General features: G+C 43.7%; 1 protein-coding gene across 1 annotated transcript; it reads left to right on the top strand.

Annotated features, from left to right (window-relative positions):
• The first annotated feature begins 1,115 nt into the window (after positions 1-1,115).
• Positions 1,116-9,937, top strand: P4HB (prolyl 4-hydroxylase subunit beta). The gene is made up of 11 exons (XM_088474761.1): positions 1,116-1,354; positions 5,558-5,764; positions 5,942-6,075; positions 6,522-6,659; positions 7,290-7,394; positions 7,470-7,595; positions 8,175-8,375; positions 8,513-8,633; positions 8,718-8,899; positions 8,980-9,063; positions 9,152-9,937. Exons 1-11 carry the CDS (start codon positions 1,207-1,209, stop codon positions 9,227-9,229), a joined length of 1,524 nt encoding a protein of 507 aa, XP_088330887.1. The 5' UTR covers positions 1,116-1,206; the 3' UTR covers positions 9,230-9,937.
• The last annotated feature ends 5,782 nt before the right edge of the window (positions 9,938-15,719 follow it).

Here is a 15,719-nt window from a genome sequence, read left to right as displayed (position 1 = left end):
TTCTGGGTGTCCGCAGCTGCATAGACAGCTGTCAACCTCAAATGGGTATCAGAAAGCTGAATCTGATGGCTGGCAACCATCATAAAATCTGAATTTCCATCGGGTTGGGAACATCAAAGGTTGCTAACAATTGGTTTCATATGTTCATCCGTAGGCAAGGTTGATGAGTTTTGTGACCCACACAGAAGAACAATTCTCACATTCTCTACTCTAATACTGCTTTTACATGTGACTCCCAGTTCGCACCCGGGATTATGTTCACGCGGTCATTCCAGTTGCGATCCGGCTGAGGCCTCATACACAGGCGGCCCGACCCAGCACTAATGACGCTGCCAGCATCACGTGATGAGCCGGCATTTTAAGGACAGTTTATATATTATTTTCCTGGTTTAAGAATTATATATACGACGGAGATCCAGGCTTCTTCCCTCCCCCTGCAATGGCGGCGACACACCTCCGTTTCGGGAAACGCTGGGTATCGCTGCCCCCTCCCCGCCCACAAACGGCAGCAGACTGTCAATCACTGACAGTCTGCTGCTAGTCTACGAGCGTGTTAGCAGGACCCATTCTGCACACTCGCACAATGGGGCCTGCGCAGATTCCCAAACATCGGGAATCAGAGTTCAGCAGTGCACTGCAGTATCCGGCCCATAGTCTTTCTACACTTAGGGATGCTGTATATGGACAGTATATTGTTCTTTCTCCCTTAAGGGTCAGTGTATAGACATTATATAGCCCTTTCTCCAACGAGGGATAGTCACTAATGACCTCAGTAATAGCACACAGTGACCAAACATAACATGTAAGAGCAGCGATGAGTGTACGTTCCCCTAGTCACGTCCATACAGCCCAAAGGGTTACAGACAGTATATAATGATGACTCGTCGTTAGTACTAGGCCCTGCAGGTAGAGAGCTGCAGACGTGCGGGGCAGGCGAGTTACTTACAACTTCTCTAAGTAATACTAACTTAACTCACCGCAGAACTAGTAGTCTGTCTAATTAACACGTTGACTGACAGGCTTTTCGGCCAATCAAACGCGTTCCCGCCTACCGCGTCCGGCGCCTTATCTCACTAGGGGGCAGTGTCGGAAGTGGCCAGCGGCCCAGTCAGAGCGCACCACGAGCCGCTGCCACGGTGATATAAAGCGCATGCGCTGTGTCTGGGCCTCCTCACACAGCGCCACGTCCCGTACACCGGATCTGTCATGTTGCGTCCAATGCTCGCCCTCCCTGCCTTGCTCGCCGTCGCAGCCTTGGTCCGGGCGGACATTACCGAGGATAACGATGTCTTGGTGCTGACGAAGGGCAATTTCGAGAAGGGGCTGGAGAATCGCTTCCTTTTGGTGGAGTTCTGTGAGTGGAGCGGGACGGGAAGATGCGGCGCCTCAGGCTGCAGCTCAGGGTGGAGGGTTATCTCCCTGTTAGGGCTGGCTGGGTAGGAGAGGGTGTCTCAGTCGTACATGCACCTATCGCCACTAATCCTCTATCAATGTAGTAGCGCCCGAATCCGGGTACACCTGGGTGGGACACAGCATGTCTCCGTGCTGGGGATGATGGACAGTGCTGTTAACCAATACGCTGCATCCTATAGGAGTGTCCGCCAATCAGGAAGTGGAGGGCGTTACGTGAAGTTTGGTTGACGTGTACTTGATAGTGTATGTCAGTGAGTGTGTGCCCGGGGCTGGCGGCCTGCAGAGCGGCCACTACTACGTGTATAGGTGACATAGAACAGGCATCACACTATAGTCCATATCCTGTACCCCACAGGCACTGAGGCTTCGCCAACAGTAAGTAAACAGTGTAACAAGGGGCTCTGGAATGCCCCTAAGATAGAAACAGAGAATTTGATTACTGATAAGAACCACTTGGCCCTTCTGGTCTGCCCTCTCTACATTTTAGTAACCTCAACCCTATGTGGTCCTCAGTTCTTTGTAAGGATATTCTTATCCCATTGGCACCCATTGCTGTGAGGTGCTTCATAGTTCTGTCAAAGTTGCAATGCTGGCTTTTATTTAATACTGTTCCTATACATTGAATGCATCAGGTTTTGGGTAACTTGCATAATTTGATTTATTGCTTTCTACTTGAGACTCCCTGAGTGTAGATTCACTGCTGTGATTGCTGACTTTTTTTATTTTTTTTATTTAAACTTGAGTTTCAAACCAGATTAGCTGCACAACTTTGTTAACATAACTTGCTGAAGTCATGAAAGCTGTTTTGGATGCATCTGCTATAGTTCTACTTGATTAAGTAACTGGCTGTCCTTTTAAAGTAGTACAATTTTCTTAGAATTCTGAATTCGAGTGGCTTAAAATCTTGTTTGCCATACATTTATCTTCCAAAGGGATGCAGTCAGAAAGCAGACGGTCGAAATGCTGACCGCCGGCTTCCTGTCTGTCAAATCCCGGCAGAGTACTAATGACAGCCGTCGAAATTCCGACGCCTGTCAGAGCGGCTGGCAGTATAACATACTGATTCCATTCCAAAATGGTCGCATTGAGATCTATGGTTATTGTAAAACTGAGGAATTCCATATCAAGTGAACTCTTCAGTCTGGCAGCACATATGCTGACTTGCTAATTAATGGATGGGAGTTGACCATGTCTGTCCTTTAGGACACCTGGTTGGCAAGTGTTGTGCTCTAACTGCAGGAACTCTACTCTTGGTTATTCAGAATCAGCTGAATGTGTGCTTAAACACTTAATAGCCTGCAACCAAAACAACTGAAGTCTAACTTAACTAGATATAGCTAAAATGAATGCGAGCACTATTTCTGTTAGTCATAATAACTATTACTGCCCAACTTGAGAAACTTGATGTAGACTTCAAACTACAAAGGTGGAGATGGTTGACTGATGGAAGTCACTAAAATACAAAATTTTAATAACCTCCATATTTGACATAGGATATTAGTGCTTTAGTCTTTTGTAATGAGGCATGACTCTCTATTTGAGATGAGAAGGCAACATGTAAGTGGATGGAAGAAACTGCTAGCAAGTTACATGTCTTACCACACAATGGTGTCCCATTAAAATTTCCTGCAGCCTGACTGCAAGTTAAATGGTATGGCAATACATTATGCCAAGTGGGTGGATAAAACTTTAATCCTTAAGACTGGGCATATCGCATTCACATGGAGCAGTGCTGTCCCAGGTATCTTATAAGCTGAGTGAAGTTGATTAAATCTCAGTGGTAGACGGTCAGGATAAGTGTCTTAAGATAGTGGATAAAATGGTATGCACAAAGCTGGGTATGTGTAGAAACAGTTGAAGTTTGTGTTTATATAGCCAGTTTATGTAGCTGCTATTGCTGTTCACTTTGTTTGGAACTTCTTGGTATTGTGTTTAGACTAGGGGTGTGCAACCTTTCTTTTGTCAGAGGATGGCTTTTGGACATGGTACTCAAAGGGGCTTCAATAAAAATGTACTTTGTGTAAAATAAGCACATCTTACTAGTGCAATGTTTCTACAGTTCGCCAGACTTTCTAACATTTTTCTAGTTCCTATGCACACGTGTGTGCACTGAATGTAGTTGCTATCCCGGCAGTTAGGATGCCGGCGCTCAGAATACTGGTCCCGGAATCCTGACTGCAGTAGTCCCGTGGCATCTTGACTAAGTGGAAGGGGTAGTTAGGCTGAAGGGAAGGTGGGTTAGGGGGAGAGTTAGGCTACGTACCTTCAGGTGTTGGGATGCTGCTGTCTGTATTTGTACTGCTGACATCCTGACTGCCGGGTCCCGTACCCAATCTGTGCACTGTCGGGAAGCAGGGAGGCAGATGCAGACAGAGCAAGGAAGTATACTGGCGCAGGGCATTGTCTTTGCAGAAATAAAGTACAGGAATAGTAGTCTGTAATAGTGAAACTCAAACACTGGAGCACTCTCCCTTCAGGTGTTGAAGACTATACTGTCAGGTGATCCTGCACAATGTAGCTTAGTGCAGGGGACAAAAGGATGGATTTTGCCGAGTAGTATGATGTGAACCTGCAGTGACTGAGCCCCATTCACTGGATATCTCCTAAGGTCCTGTACCAGTGAAGGGGGGCATGTGTCCCTCAATACTCTAGTCAGTCTTTTCTTGCAGCTATGATCCGGTGGGCAGCTGAGTCAGGAGGTGTTGATGGAGATCTCTCAGCCTGGATTTGTATTATATTTATCTTGGACATGAGGGCTTTTCCTCCAACAGCAGTAGGTAGAACAATTGTGCCGTCATTTAAATTGAGTCTCTGGCTTTAGTGCTAGTCTGGGCCTTGGTGATGCGTGGAACTTAGGTGATGGTTCAGTGAACAGGTTGACTCTAAAGCAAGGCACCCCTCTACTGTGGGCTGACTCAGCGATGTAATGATGTAGTTATCAGACTGGTGGATGGCATGCCGCCTGTCTGAATCCCAACACAGAGTCTGACATGAGACTTAAGATAGGCAGCATGTTAATCCCGATGCGGGGGAAGAGGGTTAGGCACTAAGTGGGGAGGGTTAGGTTTATGCACGAAGGGGGGGGAGACTTATGGTTAGGCCCTAACAGGGAGGGTTAGGCTACAAGAAGGGAGGGTTAGAGGGGGGAAGGGGATGTATGACAGGAGGCACCCCAACAGCTGGCATTAGAGTTTGTTGTAATGTGTCACCATTAAGGGCATTCTGAGGGCACATAATTGAGTTGACCAGACTGCTCTGCTAACCTGACTTCACATGGTGTAGCTACAACCAGTAATTGTCATGAAAGGGCTGCCATTCCCCTACCCCTCCACCAACTACTTGCTATCTGATATCTTTGTATAGTGAGAGAACAGTTGTGCAGTGCTGCTATTTTAGTGCTAAATGTGCCAGAGCCCCTTGTAGGGCACAGTGATGTGGGTTGTGCACTTTATTAACCATGGTAGACTTATTACCAGTGGTAACTTTTAACAGGACGGTCTCTCCTAAATGGGATTTACTGTGTTCCTAACATTTTTCAATCTGTCTGCAGCAGAAGTTGCAACTGAGATGCGACACCTTTAAAATAAGTTCTTTATTACCAGAATCTATAAGCTTTTACTTTCCCTCTACTGGAATGAACGTTACTCATGTCTATCTGCTAATTTTTTTGGACCTGTTTGAAATTACTTCCCCAGATGCTGACATTAAACATGCCATTTAAATTTTATCATGTTACTTCAGGGCAGCTATAGACTCTATACACTTTCTGATGCTTTACATGAGACAACAGTAGCACTATTTGATGTGAGCTGCAGCATGCCACTTCGCTTAGGAATACACTAACTTGTTGTGCTCAGCTGTCTTGGCTTTTTTTAGGACTAGGTATTAACATAAAGCCACTTCCAGTGATGTCTGCTTTGTGTAATGCTTTTAATGACTGCTTAATGTGGGCTTGTCTGACTTGACACTGCTTTATCTGGGTCTTTGCCATGGCTGCCGCCAACATAAGCTAAACCATTCACAGGATCATCTGTGCATGGTTATTAGCTGCTCTCAAGAATAAATGTATGAACTGCAGATTGCATTACAAATTGATGGTTGGTTTGAAATGCTTTGTAACTCATTGGAATGACTGTATTTACAGATGCTCCCTGGTGTGGGCATTGTAAGGCCCTTGCTCCAGAATATGAAAAAGCTGCTAAGAAGCTGAAGGAAGAAGGATCAGACATCCGGTTGGCCAAAGTAGATGCAACTGAAGAGGCTGAGCTGGCACAAGAATTTGGTGTTCGAGGGTACCCAACTATAAAATTTTTTAAGAATGGAGACAAGTCTTCCCCTAAAGAATACTCAGGTGACTGTTTCACTGAACGTGTAACTGTTTGGTTATTGCCTTTCCTGTAAATGTTCTATGCAAGCTTGATCCCAAAGCAGTTTAAGTGATTTTTAAACAAATTGAAGTTTAATAGCTTTTTCTAGACTGTAGTTGCATTCAGTTTTTATTATGATTAACCTCCTGCTTTCCATGCAGCTGGCAGGGAGGCAGCAGACATTATCAACTGGCTTAAGAAACGCACTGGTCCAGCTGCTACTATCTTGATCGATGAAGCAGCAGTGGCAGCTGTTGTAGATGCAGGTGAAGTTGCTGTTATTGGTTTCTTTAAGGTAAGGAATGCATTCTTTAGTTTTTTACCATTTCATATGGGAGCAAGAGGGCTGAATACAATGGTCAGTCATTGGGCTATATCAGAAATGAGTAAAGTTATTTACTTTTTACATAAATGAGACTGGGTGGATTCATGGGAACTGCTACAGGCAATGGGCAAACTGTTATGGCTGCTTAACTGGTTTCTCCCCAATTAAAGGTGTAATAAGTGACTGAGTGGAAATGTGTGATGGGCTACTGGCTGTCTTTGGGACACCTATGTAATTCTAAAGGTAGCTCTTCACTGCCCATAACCATATTTTGTTGTGGTTTAATGTACTTAAAAGGTTGACTTCACATGGATTATTGCAAACTCTTGCATCTGTTGTACAGAAAAAAGGATGTGTAGTAGATATGAAGAGAGAAATGAAGTGTTGGTTAAATCTAGCCTCTCATTTCCATGTAGGATGTAGAGTCTGAGCTGGCAAAGGCCTTCCTGCAGGCAGCAGAGGCGGTGGATGACCTTCCATTTGGGATCACTTCCAGTGACTCTGCATTCTCTCAATACAAGGTTGAAAAGGATGGCATTGTCCTTTTCAAGAAAGTAAGTATATTGTATTTAAGTTTAGCTGGAGCTGTTACGGGGGCCTCTTATATTAAAATAAAGGTAGTGGGTTTATTTGCAACCATGCTTGTTTCTATTAGAAACGTGATTTGCGACAATGACAAAGGTCCAATGGAGGCTGGGAGTATGCAGCTCACTTTCAGAACTCAACCAAGAAGTTTCTAGAATATAGTGGGGTCAAATGGGGGTTGTTCCTGCACTTCTCCAATCTTTTAGTCTTGAGGTGTTTTACAATAAAGTGAACAGTCTACATAGAGTCCAAAAAATTACTCCATATGATATATACGCTGAGATTTTCGTGTTTTTATTGGAGTTACAACTCTGCCTGTGCACTTAATCTTCAGCAGCTGAGACTTAAGTGCACAGGCAGGGACTGTCATTCTTGGCCTACAACCTGCACTGAACTGTTGGCTTCTAGGAAGGTATCAGGAAATGTGATCTTCTTTCAAACTGACTTTGCACTCGTGTCAGCTTTGTCAACACATTGATTTACACTGATGGGATGCTGCCTCATTCACTGTGCTGGTTTAAGTTGGACAGTTCTCTGGGAGTGTATAAAATCATTGACATATTCTAGTTTTTCACACTATATTTGACTTATCTTTTCAGTTTGATGAAGGCCGGAATAACTATGAAGGTGAAGCCGCAAAGGAAGATGTGTTGAACTTTATAAAATCCAACCAGTTGCCTTTGGTCATTGAGTTTACTGAGCAGGTAAAATGTTTCAAACTGTTTGGTTTTTTTTTTTGTTTTTTTGTCTTATGTTATCTAATACAACTACTTCTCCAGACAGCACCAAAAATCTTCGGAGGGGAGATTAAGACACACATCCTGTTGTTCCTGCCAAAAAGTGTCTCTGACTACCAAGACAAGCTAGATAACTTTAAGAAGGCTGCCACCAGTTTCAAGGGAAAGGTAAGCATTGGGAATTTCATATTAAAGTAATGCAGGGTAGTAGTCCCCTGAAGAGGCAACAGGTCTTTTTGTTGACTCTTTAAGAAACTTGTATAAATACCTGCTATGGGGTTGGGTACTAGATCCTAGCTGTCTGAATACAGATGGCAAAATCCCAACAGTCAGAATCCTGGCAGGTTTAGGTAAGTAACCTAACCCCTAGCCCTAATACTTCCCGTCGGTATGTCAGCAATTGGGAATCTTGAGCCGGGACTCCAGTGACTGTATTCTGATCGCCAGGATGCTGACTACATCCCCAGCTTTGTCATGGAAGAATGAATAAGCCTAGAATTTGGGACTACTGATAGCTGAGGCATTTGGCATTTTGTCAATTATAAGTACTAGCTGCTTTCTCATTCAGGCTACGTAAGGTAGATGGTAGGTGTACTTGTGCTGTGCACTTGTGTCAAGGGGCACTGCAGGAATTACGATAGAGATAGATCGAGATACTTGTACTATTAGAGTTGGCTAGGATTGAGATCATGGGCCCCAAATCATGTGGGCACCACTTCTGAACTGCTGTTATGATTTTCTTCCTAGATTTTGTTCATATTCATTGATAGTGACCACACTGACAACCAGCGAATTCTGGAGTTCTTTGGTCTGAAGAAGGAAGAGTGCCCAGCTGTCAGGCTCATCACCTTGGAGGAGGAGATGACAAAATACAAACCAGAGTCTGATGACTTATCAGCTGATCAGATAAAGGAGTTCTGCAACAACTTCCTGGAAGGCAAAGTCAAGGTAACATCTCATGGCAGTTCATGACTTGTATAAAGGACAATGAATTGTCATTGTTAGGCTTGGTGCAAGTTGGAATAGTTACTATTGATAAGTGGCATAATTGGCTTTTTGGATGTCTAACATGACTTTCCTTATAGCCCCATCTAATGAGCCAGGAAGTTCCTGATGACTGGGACAAGAACCCTGTGAAAGTGCTGGTAGGGAAGAACTTTGAGGAAGTGGCCTTTGATGAGAACAAGAATGTGTTTGTGGAGTTCTGTGAGTACATTCTAACAGATCGAATGCCTTTTTAAACCTGAATAATGCAGCAGAGGGATACTGAATTACCCTTTTCCTCTGTAGATGCTCCATGGTGTGGTCACTGTAAGCAGCTAGCACCTATTTGGGACCAACTTGGGGAGAAGTTCAAGGACAATGAGAACATAGTCATTGCTAAGACAGATTCAACAGCCAATGAAATTGAAGCAGTAAAGATCCACAGCTTCCCCACTCTGAAATTCTTCCCAGCTGGAGCAGGGAAAAATGTATGTTATGAATAGACACTTGTCTTAACATTGGGTGCCTTTAATATGGTCTGTCTGGATAATTTATTATTTGTTTCCAGGTGGTTGATTATAATGGGGAGAGAACACTAGAAGCACTTTCAAAGTTTGTGGAAAGTGGAGGGCTGGATGGTGCAGCTGATGAGGTGAAGTCATTGTGCCCATGTTATGTTTACTTTGTCCTATAGGCTAAACTTTGAGGGCATTGCCAATGTATCTCTTTAACCCCTGCAGGATCTTGAGGACTTGGGGGAGACGGATGAGCCAGAATTGGAGGATGAAGATGACCAACACAAAAGAGATGAATTATAAGGATATAAAGCTAAAAAATGCCAGACCCTAAGAGTGGAGGGGTATAAATGTTCTAGGAATGTCCTTTTGTCAGAGCTCTGAAAAATCCAGGGAAACTCACTTCATCAATCTGTATTTTGGGTTTTGGGGGTAAAGGGAGACTTGACCTTTTATGGTCAACTTTATTTTTTTTTTTACACTTTATAATTTACACAGATGTAAAGTTTAGCACGTGTTGCTGCTCGTGTTGTGTGGTCTTATATTTTTATTTTCTTTTAATTGTGAACCTCATACTGTAGATGGAATGAATGCATGGCTGGTGATCTAAAGGGTGCTCTTACCTCCCTGTTGCAGCAGCTCTAAATTCTGTGGGACTTGTAAGAAAGTGGTCTACAATCTCACCCGGCATGGTTCTCATTTCCATGTTGCCGTTCAATACTCTGGGTGTCTGTGTGGAAGCTTTCAGTATTTGATGCAGTGTGAGGTCCTCCCTGGTAACACTAATTCTAAGGCTCCCAGTGAACAGCATTCCCCTCCAATGGTACAATTCTGTATAAATGCAGTTTTAGTCCTGTCCTACAGGACTCCAGCCTCTGAGATTGCAACATATGACACTTTTTGTTTGTTTTTTGTCACAATGTGGAAGGTTTTGTAAAATTGACTCTGGAAGCATTCCATCATATTTAAGTTGGGAAGTGTATTGGCCAAATAAAAACTAATTTTAATAAACTGTTGGTCTTATGTTATGCTGGTAATTTAAGCTTTCCTTGCTGGTTGATTAGTTATCCTTCATGATAAAGCTTAATAAAATTCTGAATGCAGTATAGAATAACACACCAGAAAAGGTAGGTGTGTATTCATTCTGTAATGGTGACTACAAAGGTTAGATGGATATGTATAGCCAACATGTCTTCCATTTTGTTAACTACCTGAGCACCTGCTGTTCATGTTGGACATACATTTTGTGGCTATTTAATCTTTCAAACTCTTAACGCCATTGTATTTTACATATGAACTCTGTATATGCTTTGATGACTAGCCTAAAATAAAGTGTATTGTGGGGTTTCCCTGCTGGTGGAGAAGACTGCAGTTACCCTGGTTGTAGGCAGTACTCAACTGGCTATGTAAAACACTTGCTGCCAAACCTCAAAGTACACATTGAATTGAGACAAAAGCCACCAGGCTCTCTTGGGCATCTGAACTGTGAATAGTATTAAAGCATGTATCTTTGTCATTTAAAAGACCTATCAATACAAAATCTTTTGTGATGGTACCAAAATGTAAAATGTGTTCCCACTGTAGTTTAACATGCAGCCCAGTTGGTTGGAAGCAGGTCTTTACTCACTATAGAAGCTTAGGGTAACATGGATGCATATATGTAAAGATTTTCCCTATGCAGAATAGTCCCTCTATGAATGTCCTTTCTTCATGACTGTCCATACAAGAGCTGAGTATTTGCAGCACTGCTACTGTGCCTTTAAGACTTTGCAGTGTTCAGCTGCCTGCTGATTTCTTATGGGGGAAATTACATCGGACTACCCAAGATTATCCATCATCAGTCTGAGTGGTCTTCATTTGTCTGAATGCAGGTTTTTACCTACTAGCTGTGCAAAAGTCATAGCTCTGAAATGGTGTGTTCCAGTAAGTGGCAGTATAGTGCTGGCTACATTAGCCACTGTTTAAAACTTATTGTAAATATGTTAAAATGTTTATGCTCTTGCTGCTTTACATGAGAGTTCAAGTTGTTTTATCTTTAAACTTGAAACTATTAAACCACTTAAGCCCACACAGGATGTTTAGTTTCTATGGAATCAAAGAACTTTAGGCAGTCTTACTGTTGGTTAACAGACTTTCTGCTATCAAATAAGAAAACTCTTCACTACATATAATCCCAGGTGCATAAATAGGCACACTTTGGGGGCCTATGGATCAAGTTTTTTTTGCAAAATGATGTAGAAACTGTACTTTTGGCATATGAATTGTTGCGATGTCCTAATGATACAATTCAGAAGATTGCACAGATTTCTCAGGCAGGGTGCTAATTAGCACTGCAGATCATAGTCCCCATTAGGACTACAATCTCTGCCCTATGTACCAAACTCAAAAGATAATGTTAGGAGTCTGTCCCTGGTAGCTTACACCATCTTTGGATGCAAACTGCTTTAAGCCTATGGAGGCATTACTTGCAGGAGAGGGCTTTTCCCATCTCTCACATGCACTTTGCACATGTGCATTGGCACTTTTCCACAATGTGAGACTTAACTTTGTAGGGGCAGCTGTACTGCAACCACTGTCCCTACAAGTTTCCCTTTGTACATAGCAGGGATATTTTGATAAAAATATCCACTGATACAGAACCTTTAATCACATACATTTTGCAATTACTAATACAAGTGTATAGGCTTATAGCCTTTATCATCCATCTGGGGCATGTCATTCATTACTTCTTGGTTATGCATAGTGAGGCGTGGAGCCGGATACTAAATTTAAAACTGACTCCCACTCCCTATAAAACTACTCCTCCTTCCACCCTAAGCTCAGTTTATTTTTTATTTTTTGTTCCTTGGAGTAAGGAACTGGTTAAGCTAGGTTTTATTTCTTTAGGGAGCCACAGGGGTACTAACTATAAGACCTAAGGGGATATTATGTTGGGAGAGATCCAGGCACCAAACAATTAAAGCTTCAGCTCCCAAGATGTCCTGGGGGTCCTCTATATATACCGCACCCCTAGCCATAGGTTTTCAGTTGTCTGTTGGTGTGGCAGGATCAAGAGGCACCTTTTGTAACGGGACTGCTCAGGCAGCCTAAGCTTTTTATTTTTGGGTTGTCATTAAGACTCATGTACTGCGACTCCATCTACGTCCGCTGGGCCGCAACACCAGTAACTGCTAGCAGCAATGCTGCGACCCGGATGCAGAGATGTTAGATAAGGCAGTTCTTTGTTTATGGGGAGTCACATGTGGCATTCCTTGCTTCTAGTGTTAGATTCTGCAGCCAGGCCCTGGAATTGTCCACATCCCCTCTACACCACTGGGGACTTATCGTCTGGTGCTTCTGTGAGGCCAGCATACCCGGCTTGTTAATGCAGCTATGTGGTGGTAGGCGCTCCTACCCAGGCCCTATGAAGGGTATCGTGCGTCTGGCTTGCTCTGCCTACCAGCCATGTGTATATGAGATGCTCACGGTCCCTATCAATGCGCTGCTGTAGCTGTTGGTCAGTCTCCTTGTATACCTCTCCTGTGGTTAAGGTATTCAGGGCTCTATATCCTACCATTCCTGGTGTTTGTGTAGTTGATTTAGAGTCAACTGTAATTCTAATACATATGCATTGTATGTGACTGTTTGCTAGTGGCTATTGACACTGTCTTTTATTTCTGTGTCAATTTATCACTCACTATTTATTTTTCTCCATCCTTTTTGGGTGGAGGTTTTTCTTTGAGTATTTTGCATTCATTTGAGCTTTTGTGGATGATGTCACTTAGCATTTATTACCTTTTATGAACAGGTCTAAAGATAAAGGGAAACATGAGGGGGAGACCCCTGTACTGGTTTCATGTATGGCCTGTGTCATCCTCTCGGGATGTTAAGGATGGTTTGTGTTGTCTGTTTATAAAGAACCACCTCACCAGTCCAGTTTACCTGTCTCTGGACAAGAGCCATCTTAAGTACCCTCTTTGTCCCAGGTAATTAAGCAGTTTGTCGGTGTCCACAGCATGCTATGTTAGCACCGCCTATGCATCATTCCTGGAAAGATGTTTATGGCTATTCTAGTTGGAGTATGGCACCATCTAATGTTGAAAGCAGACCAGTAGTTACTAAGGCGCCTAAGCGCAATATCAGTCTGCCCAACATTTATTCAGATGCATCATCCGAGGAATCTGATGATGCGCAGGGTTCTTCTCCAGGGTCTAGCTCGGGTGGGAGGGATATGAGGACCATCCGTCCAGTGGATGTTCCTCCTTTGGTGAGGGCGGTTAAATCAGTCCTAGATATTTCAGAATGATGAACCAGCTCATAGTAAGAAGGCTCCAATGTTTAATCACCACCGAAAGGTGGTCAAGATGGAGTTTGCCTGTATCTGAACAGCTCACTGAGCTTATGGATGAGGCATGGGGTAACCTGGATAAACTATTTTATGCGAATAACATTGTTGTACCTTTCCCAGCTTCTGTATGTACTAAGTGGGAGGTACATCCTAATGTGGATGCTTATGTAACGCATTTAATCAGATATGCTATATTGCCTATTCCGTCTGCATTATCTCTGGAGGAGTCCATGCATAAGAAAATTGAAGCATGTCTTAAGGCAATATTTTCGTCTTCTGGAGCTGTTACTCATCCACCTATGGCTGGAGCCTGGGTAGCCAAAGCTGTTGAAGAATGGATGGGGGCATTGGAAGACTCTACCAGATGCTACTAGAGAACAGAGGATGTATATTTCCCACATACAGGAAGAGGCTTCCTATTTGGGAGGAGCTGCAGTAGATGCTGGAATTTTAGCTTCTAAAGCATCAGCAGCTTCAATAGTGGCATGCAGGGTCCTTTGATCCTGTATCAGCTTTCCAGGATCTTAACCAAAGAGGGTGCTGGAAGTCTTTCTATGGAAAGGTACTTTATGGAGCAGAGTTGGCTAAAATTATAGGTACTCTGGTGGCTTCAAAATCAGCAGGTCTGCCATCTATGGCAACTAACATCAAAGCAGGTTTCTTTTTAGTCCTTCCGTCCTCGGGGACGAGCAAGGGAATTTTTGGGGGTTCTTTATGATGCTCTAAGTGCCATTGCAAAAAAATCTTGTTTTGTTTGGTTCATTTGTGTGGGGATTGGCAATCCCCAATTTTTTGCTTAAAAGATTGGCAGCTGGAACATCGTTTCCAATATATTAACACCGAGCTTAAATAGGCGCCAGGATATATTTGTTTGATTACGAGCAAGGGCACAGTCTTCCTCTAGGTCGACCTAGTGTTCGCAAGGCAACAAATTAACAGGTCTGACCCGGCAGGACGTCCAGCTTCTAAACCGGACAACAAACCTTTGGCCTGATGGGGCAGGCCTCCTCCTGGGGGATCCCAGAGTGTGAGGCAGACTTTTTTTAGTTTGTGGATTATTTGCATCAAACGGATGCCTTGGTCCGAAAATTGGTCTCTCAGGGGTATGCCTTCGCTTTCAGGAGGCATCCTCCCCAGAAGTTATTTTGCACAGATCCTCCCATCAGATGCGGTCAAGGCCTTGGCCTTTCAGGAAGCCATTCACTCCCTGCTGCAGGTGGGGGTAATAGTCTTGGTTCCTGTGTTGCAACAGGGAAGGGGTTATTATTCCAATCTATTTCTGGTTCAGAAACCAAATGGGGCTAAATCTAAATAAACTCAACAAGCTTATCCATGTACCCAAGTTTCCGGTCAATTATTTTGGCAATGGAGCCAGGGGATTACATGGTTTTTCTGGACATTCAGGATGCATATCTGCATGTTCCTTTTATACAATCCCACCAACATTTTTTACGGTTTGCTGTCCATCAGCAGCATTACCAATTTCAGGCTCTACCCTTTGGCCTATTTACGGCTCCCCGGGTATTTACCAAAATAATGGCAGTCATGACTGCCATTATCACAGGCGTCAGAGAGTCATATCTGGACGACCACTTGATATTAGTACAGACTCCGGTGGTTTTACAAGACCATCTTCAACTGACCATAGCCTGCCTACAAACGCACGGCTGAATCATCAATTGGAAGAAATCATCACCTTCTCCAACACAGCAGATGGTACATCTGGGCACATTGCTGGATTCTTGGGCACAAACTGTGTTTCTGCCAGAGGACAAGAATGTGACGCGGTCATTACAAATACGCAAGCGAAGGGTATCCATTCTGCTAGCACTGGGATCAATAGTATCCACCTTCAACATGGTGGGGTATGCTCAGTTCCTTTCCAGGCCTCTGTAAAAGTTAATTCTCTCCAAGTGCAACAGACAGTATCACCGAATGAAGTTCCAGAGGATCCTTCTCCAGAGGTTCGTTACACTCCTGTGGTGGCTGAGAAAGGATCATCTGAACAAAGGTCATCTATTCTGGGTTCCAAATTGGGTGCGTCTCACCACAGACGCCAGTCTTTGCGGACGGGGGCAGTGACAGGTCATCACATCTTTCAGGGAAGATGGACAAATCAGGAGTCATCTGCCAATAAACATTCTGGAACTGTGAGCAGTGTACAAGGCACTTATCATGGCACAGGACCTGCTCCAGTGCAGGTTGGTCCAGATTCAGTCCGACAGTGCGACTACAGTGGCCTACATCATTCATCAGGGAGGCACAAGAAGTTACACAGCCATGAAAGAAGTGACAAAGGTCCTGATTTGGGCAGAACGTTATCTTCCGGCCATCTCGGCAATATTAATACCGGGAGTACTCACTTGGGAAGTCGCCAGGACATACACGCCGGAGATCAGTCATGGTTTATACTTGATATAAAGTTGCCAAAAGGTACGGACCCAGGGTCGCGCTGTGCTGGTTGTT

Source organism: Taudactylus pleione, unplaced genomic scaffold (genome assembly GCF_031769625.1).
Source record: "Taudactylus pleione unplaced genomic scaffold, aTauple2 ptg000016l, whole genome shotgun sequence".
Taxonomy (NCBI): domain Eukaryota; kingdom Metazoa; phylum Chordata; class Amphibia; order Anura; family Myobatrachidae; genus Taudactylus; species Taudactylus pleione.
Note: the sequence above shows the minus strand (reverse complement) of the source record. Positions and strands in the feature narration are given on the sequence as shown.

What these genes read in the sequence shown, in the direction of transcription:
- P4HB (XM_088474761.1), top strand. Translation starts at nt 1,207, where the DNA reads ATGTTGCGTCCAATGCTCGCCCTCCCTGCCTTGCTCGCCGTCGCAGCC. An exon ending in CTTCCTTTTGGTGGAGTTCT is followed by an intron (nt 1,355 to 5,557) that starts GTGAGTGGAGCG and finishes CTGTATTTACAG; the next exon opens with ATGCTCCCTGGTGTGGGCAT. An exon ending in TGGATGGTGCAGCTGATGAG is followed by an intron (nt 9,064 to 9,151) that starts GTGAAGTCATTG and finishes TAACCCCTGCAG; the next exon opens with GATCTTGAGGACTTGGGGGA.